This window comes from Gymnoscopelus braueri (genome assembly GCF_963280865.1).
Source record: "Gymnoscopelus braueri genome assembly, chromosome: 19".
In the NCBI taxonomy this organism is placed as follows: Eukaryota; Metazoa; Chordata; class Actinopteri; order Myctophiformes; family Myctophidae; genus Gymnoscopelus; species Gymnoscopelus braueri.
Window position 1 is genome coordinate 7464589 of NC_137621.1, and position 20348 is coordinate 7484936.

The 20348-nt window shown below is 39.6% G+C and overlaps 1 protein-coding gene across 1 annotated transcript; it reads right to left on the minus strand.

The window, feature by feature from the left end:
• Nucleotides 1-394: 394 nt before the first annotated feature.
• Nucleotides 395-12109, minus strand: LOC308074180 (extracellular calcium-sensing receptor-like; the record flags this gene model as incomplete). The annotated part of the gene is made up of 5 exons (XM_080413512.1): nucleotides 395-1228; nucleotides 6215-6400; nucleotides 8478-8564; nucleotides 10012-10280; nucleotides 11959-12109. 5 exons carry the CDS (start codon nucleotides 12107-12109, stop codon nucleotides 395-397), a joined length of 1527 nt encoding a protein of 508 aa, XP_080269638.1.
• Nucleotides 12110-20348: the final 8239 nt, after the last annotated feature.

Below are 20348 nucleotides of genomic sequence, written 5' to 3' on the forward strand. Positions count from 1 at the left end.
TTTTGAACGGTTTGTCGTACAGAGTCATGAGACCTCACTGGATCTGGTTCAGGGTCCTTTTTTTGGATTAATGAAGGAATACGTTATTGAATTGCCACCTAAATTGTGAGTGGAACATGTGTCTGTCAGATTGGATGGATTTGTAGTGAGTAGAGCTTTGGCTGCCTATCAGGCTCTGCTCGCCTCCCGACACTTACTTTTTGCTTAATAGCATTTGATAGAGGGATAATAAAAACACCAAATGTACATAAATGCTTTTATTACACTTTAAACACAGATTATAGAGAACTTTTAATTATAACAAGAGCGTCAACTTTTATTTCTCTTTCCTGGACCAAGTTTGATTCTGTGTTGTTTTAAAGTTTTTGAAATAATTAATGTTACTTGACTGCTGCTATGTCTTGGTGGAGCCTCGACCCATGATGGACTTCTTGGTGTTTAGTTCAGGTCTCAGCAGGATGGTATAACACTTTGGACCAAACAATGCCAACAATAGACCAAAACTAGATGCTAAAATAGCAAATACCTCCACTACATTTGCATATTTGCCTGGAGAGCTGATATATGCTGGGATGAAGGCTATCCACACGGCACAGAAGATCAACATGCTGAAAGTGATCAACTTGGCTTCATTGAAGTTGTCTGGTAGATTTCTTGCCATGAATGCTAGGATGAAGCTGAGGAGTGCCAGTAAACCAATATAACCTAGTAACACCGCAAAACCAACTGTTGATCCCACTTCACACTCATAGACTATCTTATCACTGTGGTATTGTGTGTTTTTATGAGGAGTTGGTGAGGCAGACACAAGCCAGGCTATGCAGATTATTGCCTGGATAAAAGTAAGAACCAGAACTGTTCCTCTCTGCTGCATTGCACCAAACAACTTCATAATGTCTGCACCCCCAGGAGTGGAGGCCTTGAACACAGCCAACACCACCATAGTCTTTACCAGGATACACGAGACACACAGCACAAAGCTGATCCCAAATGCTGCATGCCTCAGCTGACAAGTCCAGAGTCTGGGACGGCCAATAAATAGAAGTGAACACATGAAACATAATTTCAGTGACAATAAAAGTTGAAAGCTGAGTTCTGAGTTGTTGGCGCGTACCATGGGTGTGTCTCGATGATAGATGAAGATTACCAGGACAATGGTACACATAAGTGTGCCTAGCAATGAAATGGTTGTCAAGGTGATACCCAGGGCCTCGTGGTAGGAGAGGAACTCCACGACCTTAGGGATACAGTGGTCACGCTGGGGATTGGACCAGAAGCCTTCTGGACAAGTGGCGCACTCTGTAGAGTCTAACAAGGAGGGCAAGGTTAAATGGACAGACAAGTACATCATCGCCCTAAAGATGACCTACTGTACATAGCTACATAATGTAGATCTACCCAGTGGTGTAAATGGCCTGGATTCGCTTTGGGAACCCTACTGGTCACACATGCACGCACGCGCGATTTCTTCCGCTTTTTTCACGGTTATTCCCCCTTTATTTCGCGATTTTTCGCGGTTATTCCCCTTTTATTTCCGTTTTTTATTACTTTAATTCGGTTAATTCGGTACAAAAAAATGTACTCCATGAAGTGTATATGTGTGGCAAAAAGGAAACGTTGCAGGGGGGGCTTATTCAATTGTTTTAATATATATATATGTATACACTTCATGGAGTACACACATATACACTTCATGGAGTACATTTTTTGTACCGAATTAACCGAATTAAAGTAATAAAAAACGGAAATAAAAGGGGAATAACCGCGAAAAACCGCGAAATAAAAGGGGAATAACCGCGAAAAACGCGGATATATATATTTTTTTTGTAAATTTTTTTGTACCAAATTAACCGAATTAAAGTAATAAAAAACGGAAAATAAAAGGGGAATAAAATGTACTCCATGAAGTGTATATGTGTGGCAAAAAGGAAACGTTGCAGGGGGGGCTTATTTAATTGTTTTAATATATATATATATATATATATATATATATATATATATATATATATATATATTATCAATTATCATTTTTAGGGTTAGGGTTAGGTTAGGGTTATGTTATTTAATTCTCATTTTTGCCTGATTTTACTGATTTATTATCAAAAATAAATACATTAATCAAAATATTAATATATAGACTTATGGACGATTTAGGAAAACAGTGCTAAACCTCATAAGCGATTATTTAAAAAAAAAAGAAAAAAAGTTGGACACTCTGAAGAGCGTTCCCACACGTGTTCACACCGTTCCCCCGCAACGGTTGCTATGGGAACGCCGTTCCCAAGCGTGCAACGCCATTTACACCACTGGACCTACCAGTCTCATTGCTGATCTCTCCCTCAGAACAAGCAATGCAGTCAAAGCAGCAGACAGGTTCCCCTTTCCTTCTGGCCAGACGGGTTCCAGGGGAACAACTCTCACTGCACACTGACCGAGGAGGCTACAGAGGAAAGCAACAGAGTAGCATTTCTATAACATATGGTGCAACTTTATGTTATTATTACATCCCTTATGGGCAAAAGTGAAAAAGCTCTATAGAGGCCTTTCACAATGATTCCAGTGTTCATGATAAATGGCATTTCGGTAAGAAATAGGCTCCTCCCAATAATCTTTGAAGCCAATTACATGCAAATATTCTTAAATAATCTTGTTTCTTTAACAATCAGTGACATTTGAGCAAATCTGTTTTGGGTCCTTATTCTTTTTTTCATCTCAAATGTTTTTGTAAAAGCAATCATATTCAGTCGGGATGTAATAATCTGATAGATTGATCTTTATTACATGACTCCAGAAATGATGTGACAAAAAAATTAAACCTCCTAGTAGTAGCAAAAAGTGTGCTTTAAAGAAAATAAAAAATGTTGGAAAATCGAGTTGGGCAGAAATTACATTACAGTCATTTAGCAGACGCTTTTATCCAAAGCGACTTACAATAAGTGCATTCAACATAGGTAGGGAACAAAACTACTAATCACGAGAAGTCTTAAGTGCATTTTCTGCAAGAACAAGCTACCAAGAGTATACCTAGCGCTAAGGTAAAAGTGCAATATATCAGCTACCTACTTTCTTAAACAGATGAGACAAATAGCGAAAACAAATGAGCAAGAGCTAAAACAAATAAGTGTATCGACTAAACAAGATCCAATAAAACAATACAACAATAAAACAGAGTTCGTACTAACTAGTTAACAAGTAGGCAAGGCGAAGAGGAAGGGCCTATATGGGCAGTTGCGGCATGATCCAAGATTTCCAACATTTGACTGTACGACCTACAGCTCAAAAGTTATAAGCCAAAATGAAGTGGCATGTTATAGCGCCACCAAGAGGGTTATTTGAAAAATACTGGGAGTATGTGTGCTAAGTTTGACAAAGATCGGTTCAGTAGTTTCCAAGATTAGCTGCACACACTCAAACAGACAGACACGCACAAGGACAGAGGTGAAAACATAACCCCCCGCCCGGTGGTCTGGTGGCCTAGCAGAGATAATTAATTGAGTTTACATCAGTTCAACATTAGCTCTTGTAGAAATTAAAAGTTACCTTTGTGGATTCAAAGTTCCAGAAGATTCTGTCTTCATCAAGGATGATTTGTTCACCCACGGAGGCTGACTTCTTGAACACACCTACATCCTGAGACTTTGTGCTTCCATCAGGGAGCAACGCCCAGTTTATGACATCATAGATTGGATAAGCATCACCATTCTCATCAAATGATACTTCATCACCAAATGATGTGGTGAAGTTGACCTTTTCCATGTAATACATAAGCTAGAAATGGTGATGAGCAAAGTTATGAAGAGCAAGATACTACTGCATACAATACATATTCTAACAAGATAAGGCCCCTCCACTGGTGTGTGGTGTTTTTAGTTTTTTCAACCCAGTTTGATTCCTGTATGTTTTATTTTATTTAATTTTTTCAGATATTAAAAAAAACGGACAAAACAATAATAAAAATCACATCACGGGGCACTGTGTGCAAAGTCCTAACAGGGACCAGATGTTTTCAAACATTTTGTGTCCAAGGCACAGCCATGGGTAAGTCAAAATCTCATGGCGAAAATAGCTGAAATACAAGCTCACATCTCATCAGAATGCAACATGTTATGAGCTTGTAGATGTATACAGTATACCTCCCTTCTCTTAAATGGCTGTCTGCTAATCTGCTGGGCAGGGAGTAATGTATAAGCAGAGCCTGAACATCAAGATCAAATATAATATTCACACTTGTATTTACATTTAAAAAATTAAATATTCTCAAGCTATTTATTATTGGTCTCAATGTATTTGTGAGTTTTCGGACTGAACTTATGGTTATGGCTGAGTCAGTGACATGAGCGGCCGGTCCTCCCGTAAGCCAATTTATACATAAGGTATTATAGTTTTGGGGGTTTGTCAGTTGCATGAATCAAGGCGTGAGGTGACGTCCCTTACGTTGGTCACAAATCCCCTGTCTCTCCGTTTGTCCACCGCTTTCTTTGTTTACAAAAAAGAAATGAATTCCAACGCGCGACCCCAACAGCACCTTCCCGTGACCCCACTTTGGGTCGCGACCCGTATTTTGAGAGGATAGACTAGCATCTTATATAAACACAATTGACACAAGGAATTGATACTCACTTCTGCTGATTATAGGAACATTTTACATATATACATGGAGAATTAGGAGAGAATTACATATATACATGGAGAATTAGGAGAGAAGGAGACCTCTGAATGTTGTGCTGTTGTGTGCCCAGCACCGTCATGTCCATTGCAGGCGCTCACTCTACCAAACAAATTTGGCACAGCGGGTGGTTTTAGAATCCATTATGCTCTTTCCCAAACGTGTTTGGGCAAGATGGACATTTTAGGGAAAGAACACCAACATGGGCACACCGCCAGGCGCAAATAACGAAGTCGGCATATTGAATAGCGGTATAGTGGCCGCAAGATATCGTTTAAGGACAGTGCCCGCTCCCTTGTGCGTAATTCATGGGTAGCGGGCAGCGGGTGCGGGTAAGGCACCGCCAAAAATAGGGCCCATAGACTATAATCCTAATACAGAATGCCATTTTCCTATTCTTTTTACCAATGTCATATTTACACATTCTTTATTATTCTAAATTTGAATCCAACTAGGAACATTAACAGGTAAACTATGAATGAATATCCCACCTGCCATGGCTGTATTGTCTGCAAACTGGCACAGCTCTGCCCAATGAAAGGCCCTCTTCCTGGCACACATTGCAACATGTCATGGAGGGCATGGGCCAGAGTATACACAGCCTTGTACACATTATAGATGATTCTTGGATCGGCAAAAACAGTCGCCGAAAGGGCAGGTACTGTTCCTAGGTCCTCTTGTCCAGTACACACCCGTCCACCAGCATCCACCCACTCTGACGGAAGGGGTGCAAAATTGCACTGAAAAGTGTGCTCCCAAAACTGCCTCACCTGACGAAACACCATCAAGACTAAAGATCAATTCATACAGTACATACTTTGCACAAGATAAAAGACCAAGAGCTGGGTGTGGCTGCGCACCTGTTGTGCATTGAGGAAATCGAGGCACAACAGGATTAATCAGTCATCTCCACAAACATTCAGGGAGAACCACTGTACGGACAGAAGGGTTACCATCTGCTTTCTTGTGTAGAAGTTATTTTGTAGCTACAGGATCGCAAGACCTAGAACCACAGCATGGCAAGCAGCATGTGATCCTGTATGGCTTTGTGTGAAAATGAAGAGAACTTTGTGATTGTGAAGTGGATTGTGAAGTGGTTAAAAAGCAAAAGTTGCAGCTTAAATACTACAGCACATACCATGTTATTTTCTTGTCTGTAGTCAGGATGTATATTTAACAAATAGTCATTGAGACCTGGTATCTCTCCACGACGTATGGCAAAACCCAGGGTGCCTCTCAGGTACGGCATGTAGTGAGGAGGCATTATCTTAACCATGGCTGCCCAGTGCCAAGAGGCTATCCATTGCAGACCTGTCACATTCTGTTTTACCACCTGTCAAATGTGTATGCGTGTATGTATATATATATATATATATATATATATAGTACTGTGATCAAAGAAAAAGTAAAAATACTCTATACAAAATTAAATACAAAAGCATTTAAATTCATGAGCCTAAGAAAGTAATTTAATTGCATTACATTTCTATTTTTTATATATTCTTCACTTCAATATCTCCCAAAATGAACATGAACCATGACACCAACCTCATCCATGAGCTTAAACATATGGTACCCATTTACAAATGCAACGACCACACGAGCTGTGGATTTCTTCATCACAGTGACAGTCCTCTGAAGGTCAGCTGGGTCACTCTCCTTTAGGTCATATGACAAAGCCTCCACATAGGCCAAACAACCCACACCAGACTGGGCCAGCTCAGACTGGAAGGACTGGACAAGTTTTTTGGCATTTTCACTATCAACAAACAGCAATCCTATCCAGGTCCATCTAAACCGTCTCAGAATCTGGATGACAGCTCTCACCTGATTGGAGTGATAAGCAGTGGTGGAAGAAGTACTCATACTTTTTTACTTAAGTAAATGCAGCAATACCACAAAATAAAAACACTGTCACAAGTAAAAGGCGCATTAGAATCAATATTGACTTAAAGTGGTTAACATTCTTCGAAATTTGACAAACCTTTTGAAAATAGCAGATCTACGAGCTCACAAGTCTCGATTAGATGCAATCTGAGTTTGTAGATTGGCTATTTTCAATTAGATGATGTATACAATAGAGCTTAAGTGCTTAATGCATGTTATATGATAATCTAAACTAAATCTTTAAAGTAACTAAAGATGTCAAATAGTTGTGGTGGATTAAAACATATAATGTTAGTGGTGTAAGTAAAACATATTAAAACAAAACATTCTCAAAAAAATTAAAAGTACATCAACGTTATATTTAAGTACAGCATTTGAGTAAATGTATGTAGTTACTTTTTTACCACTGGTGATAAGTGCTTAGGCTACACAGATTCCACAATGAAAAGGTTTAATCATTATCTTTTGATACAAAGACCTTCAGCTCCAGCAGTAATGCTCACAAGTGAATAGAGTGATATGTAGAGGTGGGTAGAGTAGTCAATAACTGTGCTCAAGTAAAGGTATTGTTACCTTACAATATTAAATATGCAATTGCAAGTAAATATAGTCATCAAAGTACAAACGTTTCTAATAAAGATACTACTGATTTATTTTAAAAAATCTGATTTGTATTTTTGAAATAATCAGAACTTTAATTATATGTGCTTGTGCAATAGAAATAAACTATAACATAGCCATGTGCAAATTCTAATATTCAACTACATCCTATATCCACTATATAATATAACACATAAAACAGTACACAAATCTCTGCAGTCTCTCTGGGAGAATTAAATAAACTTAATGTGCATTTAATTAAAAAAGGTATGTAAAAGGTATATGGGTAAAAGATGTATAATGTTTTCTAGGTATCAAAACATTTAAACAGCAATTACAATTCCCTAAATGAGTTATTTGTATGTTTATTGGAGTGTCACCTATTCCCTAATAATATTTATGAAGCCAGCAATTCTATTTTATTGTCATTCATGTAAATGTACCACATAAAATGTCATTCAGTGTGTTTAAATTAAATCAAATATGATGCCCTTTTTTCACAATCACAAGGTTGTATATCAATGCTTAGACTGTCAGAAATTGTATAACTTATGTTTTTTTTCTATTTTGAACACCACATATTTGATGTGTCACTAGTACAACACACACGTTGTTGAAGGTTTTTTTTTGTTTGTCCTCCCTTACACTGACAAAACCTGGAAAAAAAACTCCACCTTTGTGATTTGTTTTTGTCCATCTTAGTCAACAGAACAAAGTTATTGTATTTTAGTGTATTATTATTATTATTTAAATACTGGCATTACACAGAATGACTATTTTGTTACCCAGAATTCCACATATCACTACAGCCCATACATACTGATCAAATGTGATTAATTGTTCCTGCAGCAATAACAATTATGGACTATTATTACTAACAACACTATTCTTTTAATTTCACCTATTTTTCGGTTATACAAATGCATAATAACAGGGTAAGATGTGCATGCTTAATTTACACAGACGTATTACTTAAAAATAGCCAAAGAGAAATATTATTGCTGCTAGTAACAATTGTGAAAAATGTATATAAATTGTTAGCAAATCTTTACTTTAACACCTTTACATTGGGCAAAAATGTAAAGTAATATAAGCATTTTATTTCCTTCACAAAATATACTGAACTAAAACATATCTTACAAGTACAATTTATATATGTATAACTCATTACTACCCACATCTGTTAATATGTAATATTGATTACACTCACTAGACAGTAATGAGTGTAATCAGTATTACCTAGTGTCTAGAGGGAGGTATTTCTCTAGTGTGTGGAACTGGAACATGAATTACTTGATAACAACATATTTTGTGAAAATGTCACCTGGAAGGCATCACTTGGGATTGTTCTAAAGAATGACGGGAACTGGTTTCTCTCACTCAGACAGGAGCAGGTGTCAATATAACTGATCTGCCAGAGACACAAAACATCTGTTCTATAATATACCACTGTTTTGAGAAACGTCCCTAATTTACAAGGCATTTAGCAGATGCTCTTATCCAGAGTGACTTACAATAAGCAAGGTAAATAATCACAACATAGAATGCAGAGAGACAGTGTTGTAGTGCCTCAGGAAACTAGGATCCCAGGTAAACCATAAACCTAGCATCTGTGTAAAGAAAAAAAATAATCTAAGAAACAAAACATGAAACTTTTTACTGTGACCAAGATATGTGTGCATAGTAGCCCAATCTTGGTCGCTATAGAATCAATCGAGAGAAGTTGTCAGGGAGAGTGAAGTGCTAGGGGTAGAGATGGAGTCGGACTCTCTATTTTCCCGGTGCTTCGTCAAGGTCAACGTGGTTTTTAGGCAACATTTATAAGGTTAGGCATAGTGTTTGTGAGGTTAGGGTTAGGCATAGTGTTTGTGAGGTTAGGGTTAGGCATAGTGTTTGTGAGGTTAGGGTTAGGGATAAGGTTAGGTTTAGGCATAGTTTTTGTGAAGTGAAAGGTTAGGGTTTAGGTGCAACCTGGGCGACACACCAATGCAAGGAGTACACAGAGTCTGAAGAAGGAGTACAGTGAGACGTCAGATTATGGCAGAACATTGGGAGTGAGTGAGCAGTTCCCTACAAGCAGAACATGTGAGCAGAGCAGAACGGGGAGAGAAAAAGAGAAGAAAAAAAAAAAGAAAAAAGCTGTTTTGTGTCTTGCTGCAAACACTGGCGATAACAATTGACCTAGTCTCAAATATTACAATATAATAAATACAACATTCTATATATCAAACCAAATAGCTTACTTACGAACCCATTCCTAAAAAAAATAACAAAAAAAACGTTCAATAAAAATTCAATAAAACACACATATTATATCTGACCACGAGTCTGGCCCGACTCTGGGCCTTGACTCCAATTCCAAGGTCTAGGCAAAGAATCAAACCTCTAACATAGACCTGTTGAAAACCTGCCCACACCACTCTGCTCACATGCCTACAATAAATAGGTATTTCAACTCCTGTAGAAAAATACTATATACTGTACATTGCTTATTCAATTTTAGATTAGAAAATAATCAAATCAATTTGTAAATAATACAATTTTGCCATATCGGTGTTGGGTGGAAACCTTTTCTGTACGAATCCATTACTTTTCAGCAAATGGAAAATAGTTGTGTTCAATTCAGTTATAATAAAATAAAATAAAAGATTATCTGCAAGCTCACAAACTGTCGAATCGCATTGGACAAAATACATTAGGGCATTTGAAAAGAAAACACACATAAAAAGATGAACAATGGAAATACAAGTTTTCTGTCCTACAGTGATGATATTTTATTGTGGTAAATAATCAAATAACATAAATTGAACATATATAAAATTGGTGATGATAAAGGTGGGTTCAAGTAGATAACTTACCATGGGCACTCTGTACAAACCTAATATTCTAGAGATGTGAATAGAACCTGATCCACACAACATTCCCAGCATTGGAGGGGACCCAGCACAGCTCTCATTCAGTTGAAACACCTTCTCTCTCCCACTGACCAATTTCAATGCTGCAGGGACAGCTCCAAATGGGTAACAGCTGTCATAGAGACTATATCCCAGAGTCACGTTGGGTAGAAGACTGGGGTTTCTGTTGATCTCAGTAATGGCAAAAGCCATGGTCTGGGACCATGTGAACCCTTGAATGAGAAAACTAACACACAAAATATTACTGTAACTTTAAATATTTATCTTTGTATAAATACACATCAACTAATCCTATGTGGTCCTACATATCTAAACAAGTTCCCTGTTCTCATGCTTTCTATTGTATGTGTGATACTCACCCTTTACAAGTGGGGTACTGTGGCTCGGAGGTGAAAGACGACTCATGGTAGACAGGCTGGTAGTAAATGGGAAACAAGCCACCCAGAACAATGTCTCCAGCCTTATACATTCTGCTGAGATTAAACTGTACCTGTAACTCACAAGAAGAGGAAGGTGAGGAAGACAAAGCAGAATATGAAGAGAACAATATCAAGGTCAAGTACAGGTATGAAAGCAGGTGTATGTCTAGAGAAGCCCTCATGACTGCCCTCCTCTGTCTGACCACTCCTTTGTCCAGTTGCTACGTTTTATAGACAGTGCTATGCCATCCCCTGTGTCAACATAGCGCACTACGTAATGTTTCACAACACCATCTGTGGCAGAGGCAGGGCTTAACATACATGAGCAATCCAGTCCTATCAAAATAATGTTTGTGTGTCATGACACTACCTCACCAGGGCTACATTGGCAATGCTTCGTCCACTGAGGTCATGAAATGAATAGATAGCAACAATAATATTTAATGACAATAAATTAATTAATGGTAATAATGAATATAGCGGCAAGCAGCAATACAGGGGGCCAAGCAATATTCACAATAACATTATTAATAATACTACTAAATATAGCTGCAAGCAGCAATACAGGGGGCCAAGCAATATCCACATTAAGCCATAGCAACAGAAAGCTCTCAGTCGGCTTCAATTTCCTATTGGCAGGTACACACTGTACTTTTAAAGTTGCCCGGTAGTCATCAGATCCTTATGATTTTCACACTTTACAACTCTCTTTCTTCAAATTGGCTGTCGTAATTATTTTGTCGTTTTCACATTATATGATTGATTGCCGACAAGGGATGACACACTGCAAGATTTCACCAGGATGTGACCCAATACATTTTGTTTTATTCCAATTCATTTTAATTTGTATTGCTTATTGTCTTTCATGTTCGTTCTACTTGATGAGGGCAATTGCAATTTCCCTCAGGGGTCAATAAAGTATTTCTATTCTATTCTACTATATTCCTTTCGCTTCACCGACGTCTGTTCACAAAAACGCACAAGGTTTTATCAACATAATCAAGTGAGACACCAATATGACACCTGAATTTATCTCTTCTATCTAGATAGATAGATAGACCTATATTATAGGTCTATCTATTACAGTATATAGATAGACCTTTATTCCATTATAGATTCTATATGGATTGATATCCATCTGTTGAGAGAGACAGACAGACAGGAGGGCCAAAATAGGTCGGCGACAGCGTAATCAGCGCAAAAATCGCGCAGTGTGAACCTGTCACAAGGTGGATGTTGGGGGTGCGTTTTCTACCACTGTAAGAAATCTGAGGAAAAATAGGCAATGCCTTTAGGCCTAAAATATGAAATGAGCTATTTAGCGCCACTGTATGATGGCATGGATTACAGACTATCTTACAGGTAGACCGCAGCACAGGAGACTGCAGGTATATCAGTCAGAAGTGCTAGTGACCAACATACTGTAGTTGCTCCCCTGGGCACTGTGCTGTCACTTGCTGACTACCGGTACCTGTACCACCGGTCCCCGACATTATTAATCCCGGGAACACAAGCAACCTGCTGAGGCTGGTCAGGAAGGCTGACTCCATCATTGGAGCTACTTTGGATGAGGTGGAGAAGGTGGCGGAAGCGTGTGTAGTGAGGAAGCTGGATGTTATCATGGCAAACCACTCACACCCCCTCCACAGGGAGATTGTGGGGCAGTTAAGCAGGAGGACTAATGATAGATTCATTAAACCCAGGAGGACGTTAAATAGACTAAGTCAGTCCTTTTTGCCAGTTGCCATGAAGATATACAACAAGGCACACAATGGTCGATCGGCCCGGTCAATTGACAATACTTTTGACAGTTCTGGAATAACACCAGGACAATATCGGACGGACACTGACTCTGATAGTCTTGCATGGAGGCTGTATGTAATATCACTGGTGTATTCCGACAATATAACGATATCTGTATTCTCTGTGATGTCGTAACGCCTGTCCGATTGCATGTCTTTGCTAGCGTATTTTCCTCAGTTAGGGGTGGTGTTCTGTAATGACGCTCTGATTACAGTATTAGGTTGAAATAAATTATAAAAATAATCAGCCTGATTCTGTAGCTTTTCAAGCAGTTGCCCTCACATCTCCTGGATGCAACAATGGCTGTCTAGGCTGGCCCTGCTTTAAACAGATATAGTTCTTTTACTATGGCTTGCTACGCCATTTGTTACAACCTTTAATGCTACTACAACTGCTGCTATTATGACTGCTAATAGCATAATCATGATTTTGCTACGCTGTTACTGCTACAGGTAACGATATTTCTTTGATTCAAAATCTTTGTTTGGCCTTCCCGGTCTGTGATTAGTGAAACGGTGTGAAAGGAGTCCTCCATACCAGAGCTGTTTCTTTTGCCATAACCTTTGACCTGCTTGTCATAGCCACTTGTGAGTTGCTTCATTGGACTTGGTTTAGAGTCCTTGTTCTTCATTGGTGTTACTTAGATCCGTCCCTGTTCTGATTGGTCGATATTTGATAGTTCCTGTCTTTTGACATAACTTTTGAAAGGTTTGTCGTACAGAGTCATGAGACACCTCATTGAAGTAAGGGTCCTTTTTCTTCATTGAAGTGATTTAGTTTTGCCCCCTGTTCTGAAAACCCCCAAACATGTAATGTGATGCCTCTTGTACTTTGACTGGTAGCCTATTCTATTTTCCTCTCTGTAAGAGAGGGGCTTTACAGTATTGTCAATGTATTGTGTGATCCGTCTATGTATTGTGTATTTATATGTTGTTAGCCTTATCCTGAAGTCTGCTTGGTGCAAAATGAATTTCCTTAAGGACAAATACAGCATCTATCTATCATAATCCAAACTAAGTGCACACAACATAATTTTTCAAAATAGAAGCTCAAGACATATAGTGGGGCAGTTTAACTGCGAATTACAGGCGAATCGTTCACTTCTGGATACAAGCACCAAAATTGGCACACATACTCCTTAGGTAGTGCTCTTTTGATAAAACCTGTTAGCCACTTACAAATTCAAGATGGCGGCCATTTTTTTCAAGATGGCCACCACCTTAGCGCAGCATATAGTGATATAATCTTTCAGGTTGTGATACAAGCATGACATTTTACACATATACTCTGTAAGGGCTACTCTTATAGAAAATGCAGCTGGTCACTCAAAAATCCAAGATGGCGACCATTTTTTTCAAGATGGCCACCACCTTAGTGGAGCAGAAGGTGATATAATCTTTCAGGTTGTGATACAAGGATGAAATTTGGCACATATAGTCTGTAAGGGCCACTCTTATAGAAAAGGGCGCTAGCCACTCAAAAATCCAAGATGGCGACCATTTTTTCCCAAGATGGCCACCACCATAGCGCAGCATATAGTGATATAATCTTTCAGATTGTGATACAAGGATGAAATTTGGCACACATACTCTAAGGGCCACTGTTATGGAAAAAGGCACTGGCCACTAAAAAAGCCAAGATGGCAACCATTTGTTTCAAGATGGCCGCCACCTTAGCAGAGCAGATAGTGATATAATCTTTCAGGTCGTGATACAAGCATGGAAATTGGGAGGAACAGTCTCCAAAAGTCATTTAATAATAGAACAATCACAAACACATGAAATGTGAAGATGGTGACCATTTTCCAAGACGTTGTTTTTGCCCAATTAGTTTTACTCACATTTGCAACTGCACAGTGCTGTGCAGACAAAACCCAATTTGAAGCATTTGCACCTTCCACTTCCACCTTTTTGGCAGCCACATTTGGTGAGTTCTTGACAACTCTCTGCAAGTGGTGAATTGGCTGTCCAGAAGACCTGCCATTCTTCACCAAATTTCTTCCATCCCCATTCAGCTGGACTTTCTGATTCTGACTGACGCTTGGTGGACTGACCCCATATGCAGCCTGCCTGACAGTTTTGTCAATAGTTTGCCATCATTTAGTGTCTGGGCACATTCATGTAGTCTGTTGTTCAGGTTCATTGTCATTACCTGTCTTAAGTCAGATTCAGGGGATATTTTATCACAAAATATGCAAGCCAGACTATCATGACTGGTTCTACGGCGGTTTGTGTGGCCTTCATCTATTTCACTACTTTGAGCATCTGACTGTCGCCTCCTCGCACCATCTAATTTGGTGTTGTTGAACATTAGTCGACAACTTGTGTGATACTTGGCCTGGTTTCTTCTCAAAGTAGCTTCTATGCCACCACCTTCATCCAGCCTTGCTGGGTTCAGGATCATTGGCATTTGATCGATCTCACGAAAGAGTGGAACATTGGTGGCAAGCATGGTGTAGCCATCATGTTGAGGAACATGATGGGTTGGTGGTGATACTAGGGCATCATTAGTTTTGTCTATCTGACAAAGACAACATTTCTTCCAATCAGTTTGCCTGTTGGCTAACATTGGATTTGCGTTTGCCATTTTTTGGTGGATTGATTTCTGATTAACAGCACACACACACACACACACACACACACACACACACACACACACACATACACACACGCGCAACAGCTGTAAAAACCTTTACTTTTTTTGATTAATGAAGGAATAAGTCTTGGAATTGCCGCCTAAATTGTGGGTGGAACATGCGTCTTTCAGATTGGATGGATTTGTGGTGTGTAGAGCTTTGGCTGCCTATCAGGCATGTGTGCGTAATGTGTGCCCACTCTCCTCCCGGCACTTGCTTTTCGCTTCATAGCATTTGATAGAGGGATAATAAAAACATGATTGATACACCGAATGAACATGAACACTTTGCAAATTATAGAGGAGTTTTAATTATATCAAGAGCGTCAACTTTTATTTCTCTTACCTGGAGCAAGTTTGATTCTGTGTTGTTTTTAAAGTTTTTGAAATAATTAATGTTACTTGGCTGCTGCTATGTCTTGGCGGGGGCTCGACCCATGATGGACTTCTTAGTGTTTTGTTCAGGTCTCAGAAGGATGGTATAACACTTTGGGCCAAACAATGCCACCAATAGACCAAAACTAGATGCTAAAATAGCAAATACCTCCACAACATCTGCATATTTGCCTGGAGAGCTGATATATGCTGGGATGAAGGCTATCCACACGGCACAGAAGATCAACATGCTGAAAGTGATGAACTTGGCTTCATTGAAGTTATTTGGGAGATTCCTTGCCATAAAAGCTAGGACGAAGCTGAGGAGTGCCAGTAAACCAATATAACCTAGTAACACTGCAAAACCAACTGTTGATCCCACAGCACACTCATAGATTATCTTATCACTGCGGTATTGTGTGTTTTTATGAGGAGTTGGTGAGGCAGACACAAGCCAGGCTATGCAGATTATTGCCTGGATGAAAGTAAGAACCAGAACTGTTCCTCTCTGCTGCATTGCACCAAACAACTTCATAATGTCTGCACTCCCAGGCTTGGAGGATTTGAACACAGCCAACACCACCATAGTCTTTACCAGGATACACGAGACACACAGCACAAAGCTGATCCCAAATGCTGCATGCCTCAGCTGACAAGTCCAGAGAATGGGACGACCAATAAATAGAAGTGAACACATGAAACATAGTTTGAGTGACAATAAAAGCTGGAAGCTGAGTTCTGAGTTGTTGGCGCGTACCATGGGTGTGTCTCGATAATAGATGAAGATTCCTAGGACAATGGCACACATAAATGTGCCTATTAATGCGATGGTTGTCAAGGTGATACCCAGGGCCTCGTGGTAGGAGAGGAACTCCACAACCTTAGGGACACAGTGGTCACGCTGGGGATTGGACCAGGATTCATCTGGACAACTGGTGCACTCTGTAGAGCCTAACAAAGAGTGCAAGGTTAAATGCACATACAGTATCTTTCTAAATGGCTGTATATGGCTACATAATGTAGACCTACCAGTCTCATTGCTGATCTCTCCCTCAGAACAAGCAATGCAGTCAAAGCAGCAGACAGGTTCCCCTTTCCTTCTGGCCAGACGGGTTCCAGGGGAACAACTCTCACTGCACACTGACCGAGGAGGCTACAGAGGAAAGCAACAGTGATGAATTTCATCTAAACTTAGAATAATGTGTTCCTCGGACCACATATCTCCACCAGGCTGGGTTGCCAAGGCTGTTTAAGTGATGGGTTGCGGCCATCAGGGCATGAGGAAGATGAAGGTGATTGCATGTCTACATTATATGGTGCAACTTTATTTAATTGTGAGTATTGGGCAAAATTGAAAAAGCTCTATATTGGCCTTTCAAAATGCAATTCCATTTTGGCGTTGATTGGATGTTGCGTTCATGATGAAATAGGCCCCTCTCAATACCAATATCAATTTTAAGCCAATTTCATGCAAACACTATGGAACATCAAAACCCTGTTTGACAATCATTGTCACATGACTCACAAGACCATTGTAGCTAATCTATTTGTTTTGCAACAAACAGTGACAGTTATGAGTTGTCATAAAAATTTGGGGTAGATTATGGACTTTTTCTTTTTTCTCAGAAAAAAGAAAACTGTAAGGCAATCAGAGCAAATTGGCATGTAATATGAACTATCTGAATTATACATGTTTATTTCATAACTTCTCTTTTTCACCGATTTGTGTGATTTTCCGTATGTTGGAAAATCTAGTTAGGCAGAAATGGGCGTAGTCTATACTGCCCTGCCAAGGTAAAGTGCAGTAACTACGGAAAAAACAATCACTGAAAAATGGGTTTACAAGTGATTCAACTGGTCAGCCAAATGAGATATCGGCATATAAGTGATATTACACTAATTTTACATCTGTTCTTGAGGTAATTGTTTATCCCCCAAAATCACAAAGGCTAATTTGACCTTTGGGATACACAAATAAGTCGGTGTGTCCAAAAACGTAGTTACTGCACTTTACCTTGGCAGGGCAGTATAGCTATGTAGGCTATATAGATATAGTAGCCTAAAAATGGATTGTATGACCTACGGTTAAACAGTTATAGTCCAAAATGAAGCAGCATGTTATAGCGCTACCATGAGGTTGTGCAAAAGTTTAGAAAGATCTGTCAAGCTGTCAAGATTAGCTGCACATAGATGGACGGCCACAAACACACAGACAGGGGCAAAAACATCATCTCCATCTTCCGGCTTGGCGGTGTAGCGGAGATAATAAATGATATTCACATCATTAGCTCAATATTAGCCTGGGATCAATACCATTTTCGGTTTTCTGATCCGGTCTGGAGCGGAAATAACTTTACGTCATCAGGTGGCCGGAACCCACGACCGGGATCTCCGGTACCGGGCACCTCCAAAATGATTCCCCTTAGTTTAAAATGTTTTTAGTTTGGTATAATCTTTTCTGTTCTTTTCGTATATCGTTTGGTATGTCCATCTTTTATTTTAACTCGTAGCGCAGCGAGAGTAAACTTAATTGATTCCCATTATGTGGGGAAGAAAAACAATGCGACGTCAACTGGAACACAACACCGGAACAAATTTCCCCCCACCGTTTTTTCTAATCCGGTTCAGTTTTAGAATGAATTCCAGGCTTTCCTCCGTGGTGGAAAGCCTGGTGACACAAGGTTAGCCCAAAATTAACTATTGTAGAAAACAAAATTTACCTTTGTGGATTCCAAGTTCCAGAAGATTCTGTCTTCATCAAGAATGAGTTCTTCACCTGCGGAGGCTGAACTCTTGAACACACCCACATTCTGAACCTTTGCACTTCCATCAGGGAGCCACACCCAGTTTACGACATCATAGATTGGTAAAGCATCACCATTTTCATCAAATGATACATCATCACCAAATGATGTGGTGAAGTTGACCTTTTCCAGGTAATACATAAGCTAGAAATGGTGATGATGAAAGTTATGAAGAGCAAGAGACCACATAAAAAAAAGAGAGAAAACTAAATGGGAAAGAATTCAACACATTTCTCTATGATTTCTTGCATACTTACTCCGGAATTGTCATCGGACAAGTGCTTGCAATGGTGTGTTTTTAAATTTATGTTTTTTCATAAGTGTTAAAAACTGATTGACCAATCAAAAAATCACATCATTGTGCAAAGGGCCTGACTTGGACTGTTTACTCGTTACACCAGTGGTTTTCAAACATTTTGTGCCCAAGGAACAGCAAATGAGCAAGTGAAAATCTCAAGGCACCCTTGAATTCATAGTAAAAATTGCTGAAATACAAGCTCACATCTCATCACAATCCAATATGTTGTGAGCTTGTAGATCTTATCAATCTGCTTTTTTGAACATTTGTGAAATAAATAAATCATTGAATACTATTGAAGCATGTACTGTCAGGAAATTTGAATTACTATACATCACTATAAGAATATTAATCTTCATTTAATTCATATTCATTATTATTCAAAATTAGAATCCAACTAGAAACATTAACAAGTACACTGTGAATTAATATCACACCTGCCATGGCTGTATTGTCTGCAAACTGGCACAGCTCTGCCCAATGAAAGGCCCTCTTCCTGGCACACATTGCAGCATGTCATGGAAGGCATGGGCCAGGGCATACACAGCCTTGTACACGTTATACACGATTCTGAGGTCAGACAGATCCAAAAGGGAAGTTTGTGCTGTTCCAAGGTCCTCTTGTCCAGTGCAAACTCGTCCACCAGCATCCACCCACTCTGAGGGAAGGGGCGCAAATTTACACTGAAATGTGTGTTCCCAAAACTTCCTCACCTGAAGAAACACCATCAAGACTGAAGATCAGTTCATAATTTGCACGACAAGTGCAAGAAACGGCATGTCACACTATCGACCCTATTTTCAGTGAATGGCGCAATGTGATATTACTTACTGAAGCATCTTGTGCCGGCCGTTGATGATATCTTCCCCACGCGCAAGTGCTTTGCGTTTAAGATTAACTGGACACCAAAGTGCCGTGCACCAACTCTGCGCATGGAGGTGTGGTGTTCCGCTATCACAGCGCTAAGCTATCTTCCTCACAGACTCTGCACTTAAGACGACCCTTGGAGCTCGTCGGATTCGCAGAGTGCAATGATTTGGTTGAACAAAAGAGCGCACCTTGGCAGGCGGGTGCACAAAACGTGCACAGGACACTGGCCCTTCCGAATTAAGCGATTGTGATTGTGATTCAAATTTTCCTGCAATCTGCAAAAGTGTGGCTCTTGTGTCAATTGTGTTTGTATCACCACTTAGGCTAATCAAAGACAATGATTTTTAAATTAATTGGTTCTGTGTTCGCTCCTCACACCATTCAGTTTCATTAACCATCTATACGGCACCCAATTATCAACCGATTGCTGTATAATTCAAAGTTCTCTGTAATCAGAAAAGTGCCGTTGTTAAAGGATTACCACTCAATCCAATGCTATAGCTTGAAATACTCCCAGTGCGCTCAGAGCGTGTTCCTGGCATGCATGATGAAGAAAAAGCAACAGCAGCACCTGCTCAACCCCTTTTAATCCTCACAATTGAGATTTCAATTCATTATTCTTATGAAATAAAAGAAAAGGGTTACCGCTGCCTGATAGATGAGCTGCTAAGGAAACAGATGGAGCACCTTTTACTTGACTTGTGAGCAAGTGTTTCTCAGTGTTTTGTGCTTGCCGGAAGATAGTGAAGAAGCGCTGGGAAACAACCCCATGGCGCAAGTTAAGACATATAGCGCCTGGCATTAAGTTTTGCCGCCAAAATAGGGCCCTACGCCTACGTGTCTCACAGCATTGTGAGTTTTGAACATTCCTACTGAATCGCTGACAGCGTCGCCACAAAATGTAAAGAAGGAAGTGACTGTGATCTCAGTAGTAAAGGAGCTTACACAAGTATTACAAACAAATCAGAGTACGTGACCTCACTTGCGTCATGTGATGTGACATTCAAAACTTGTCACGCAAAACCATGAATTGATCTTTAAGCTTTTAAAACTTGACTTTAAACATGAGTTAAATGT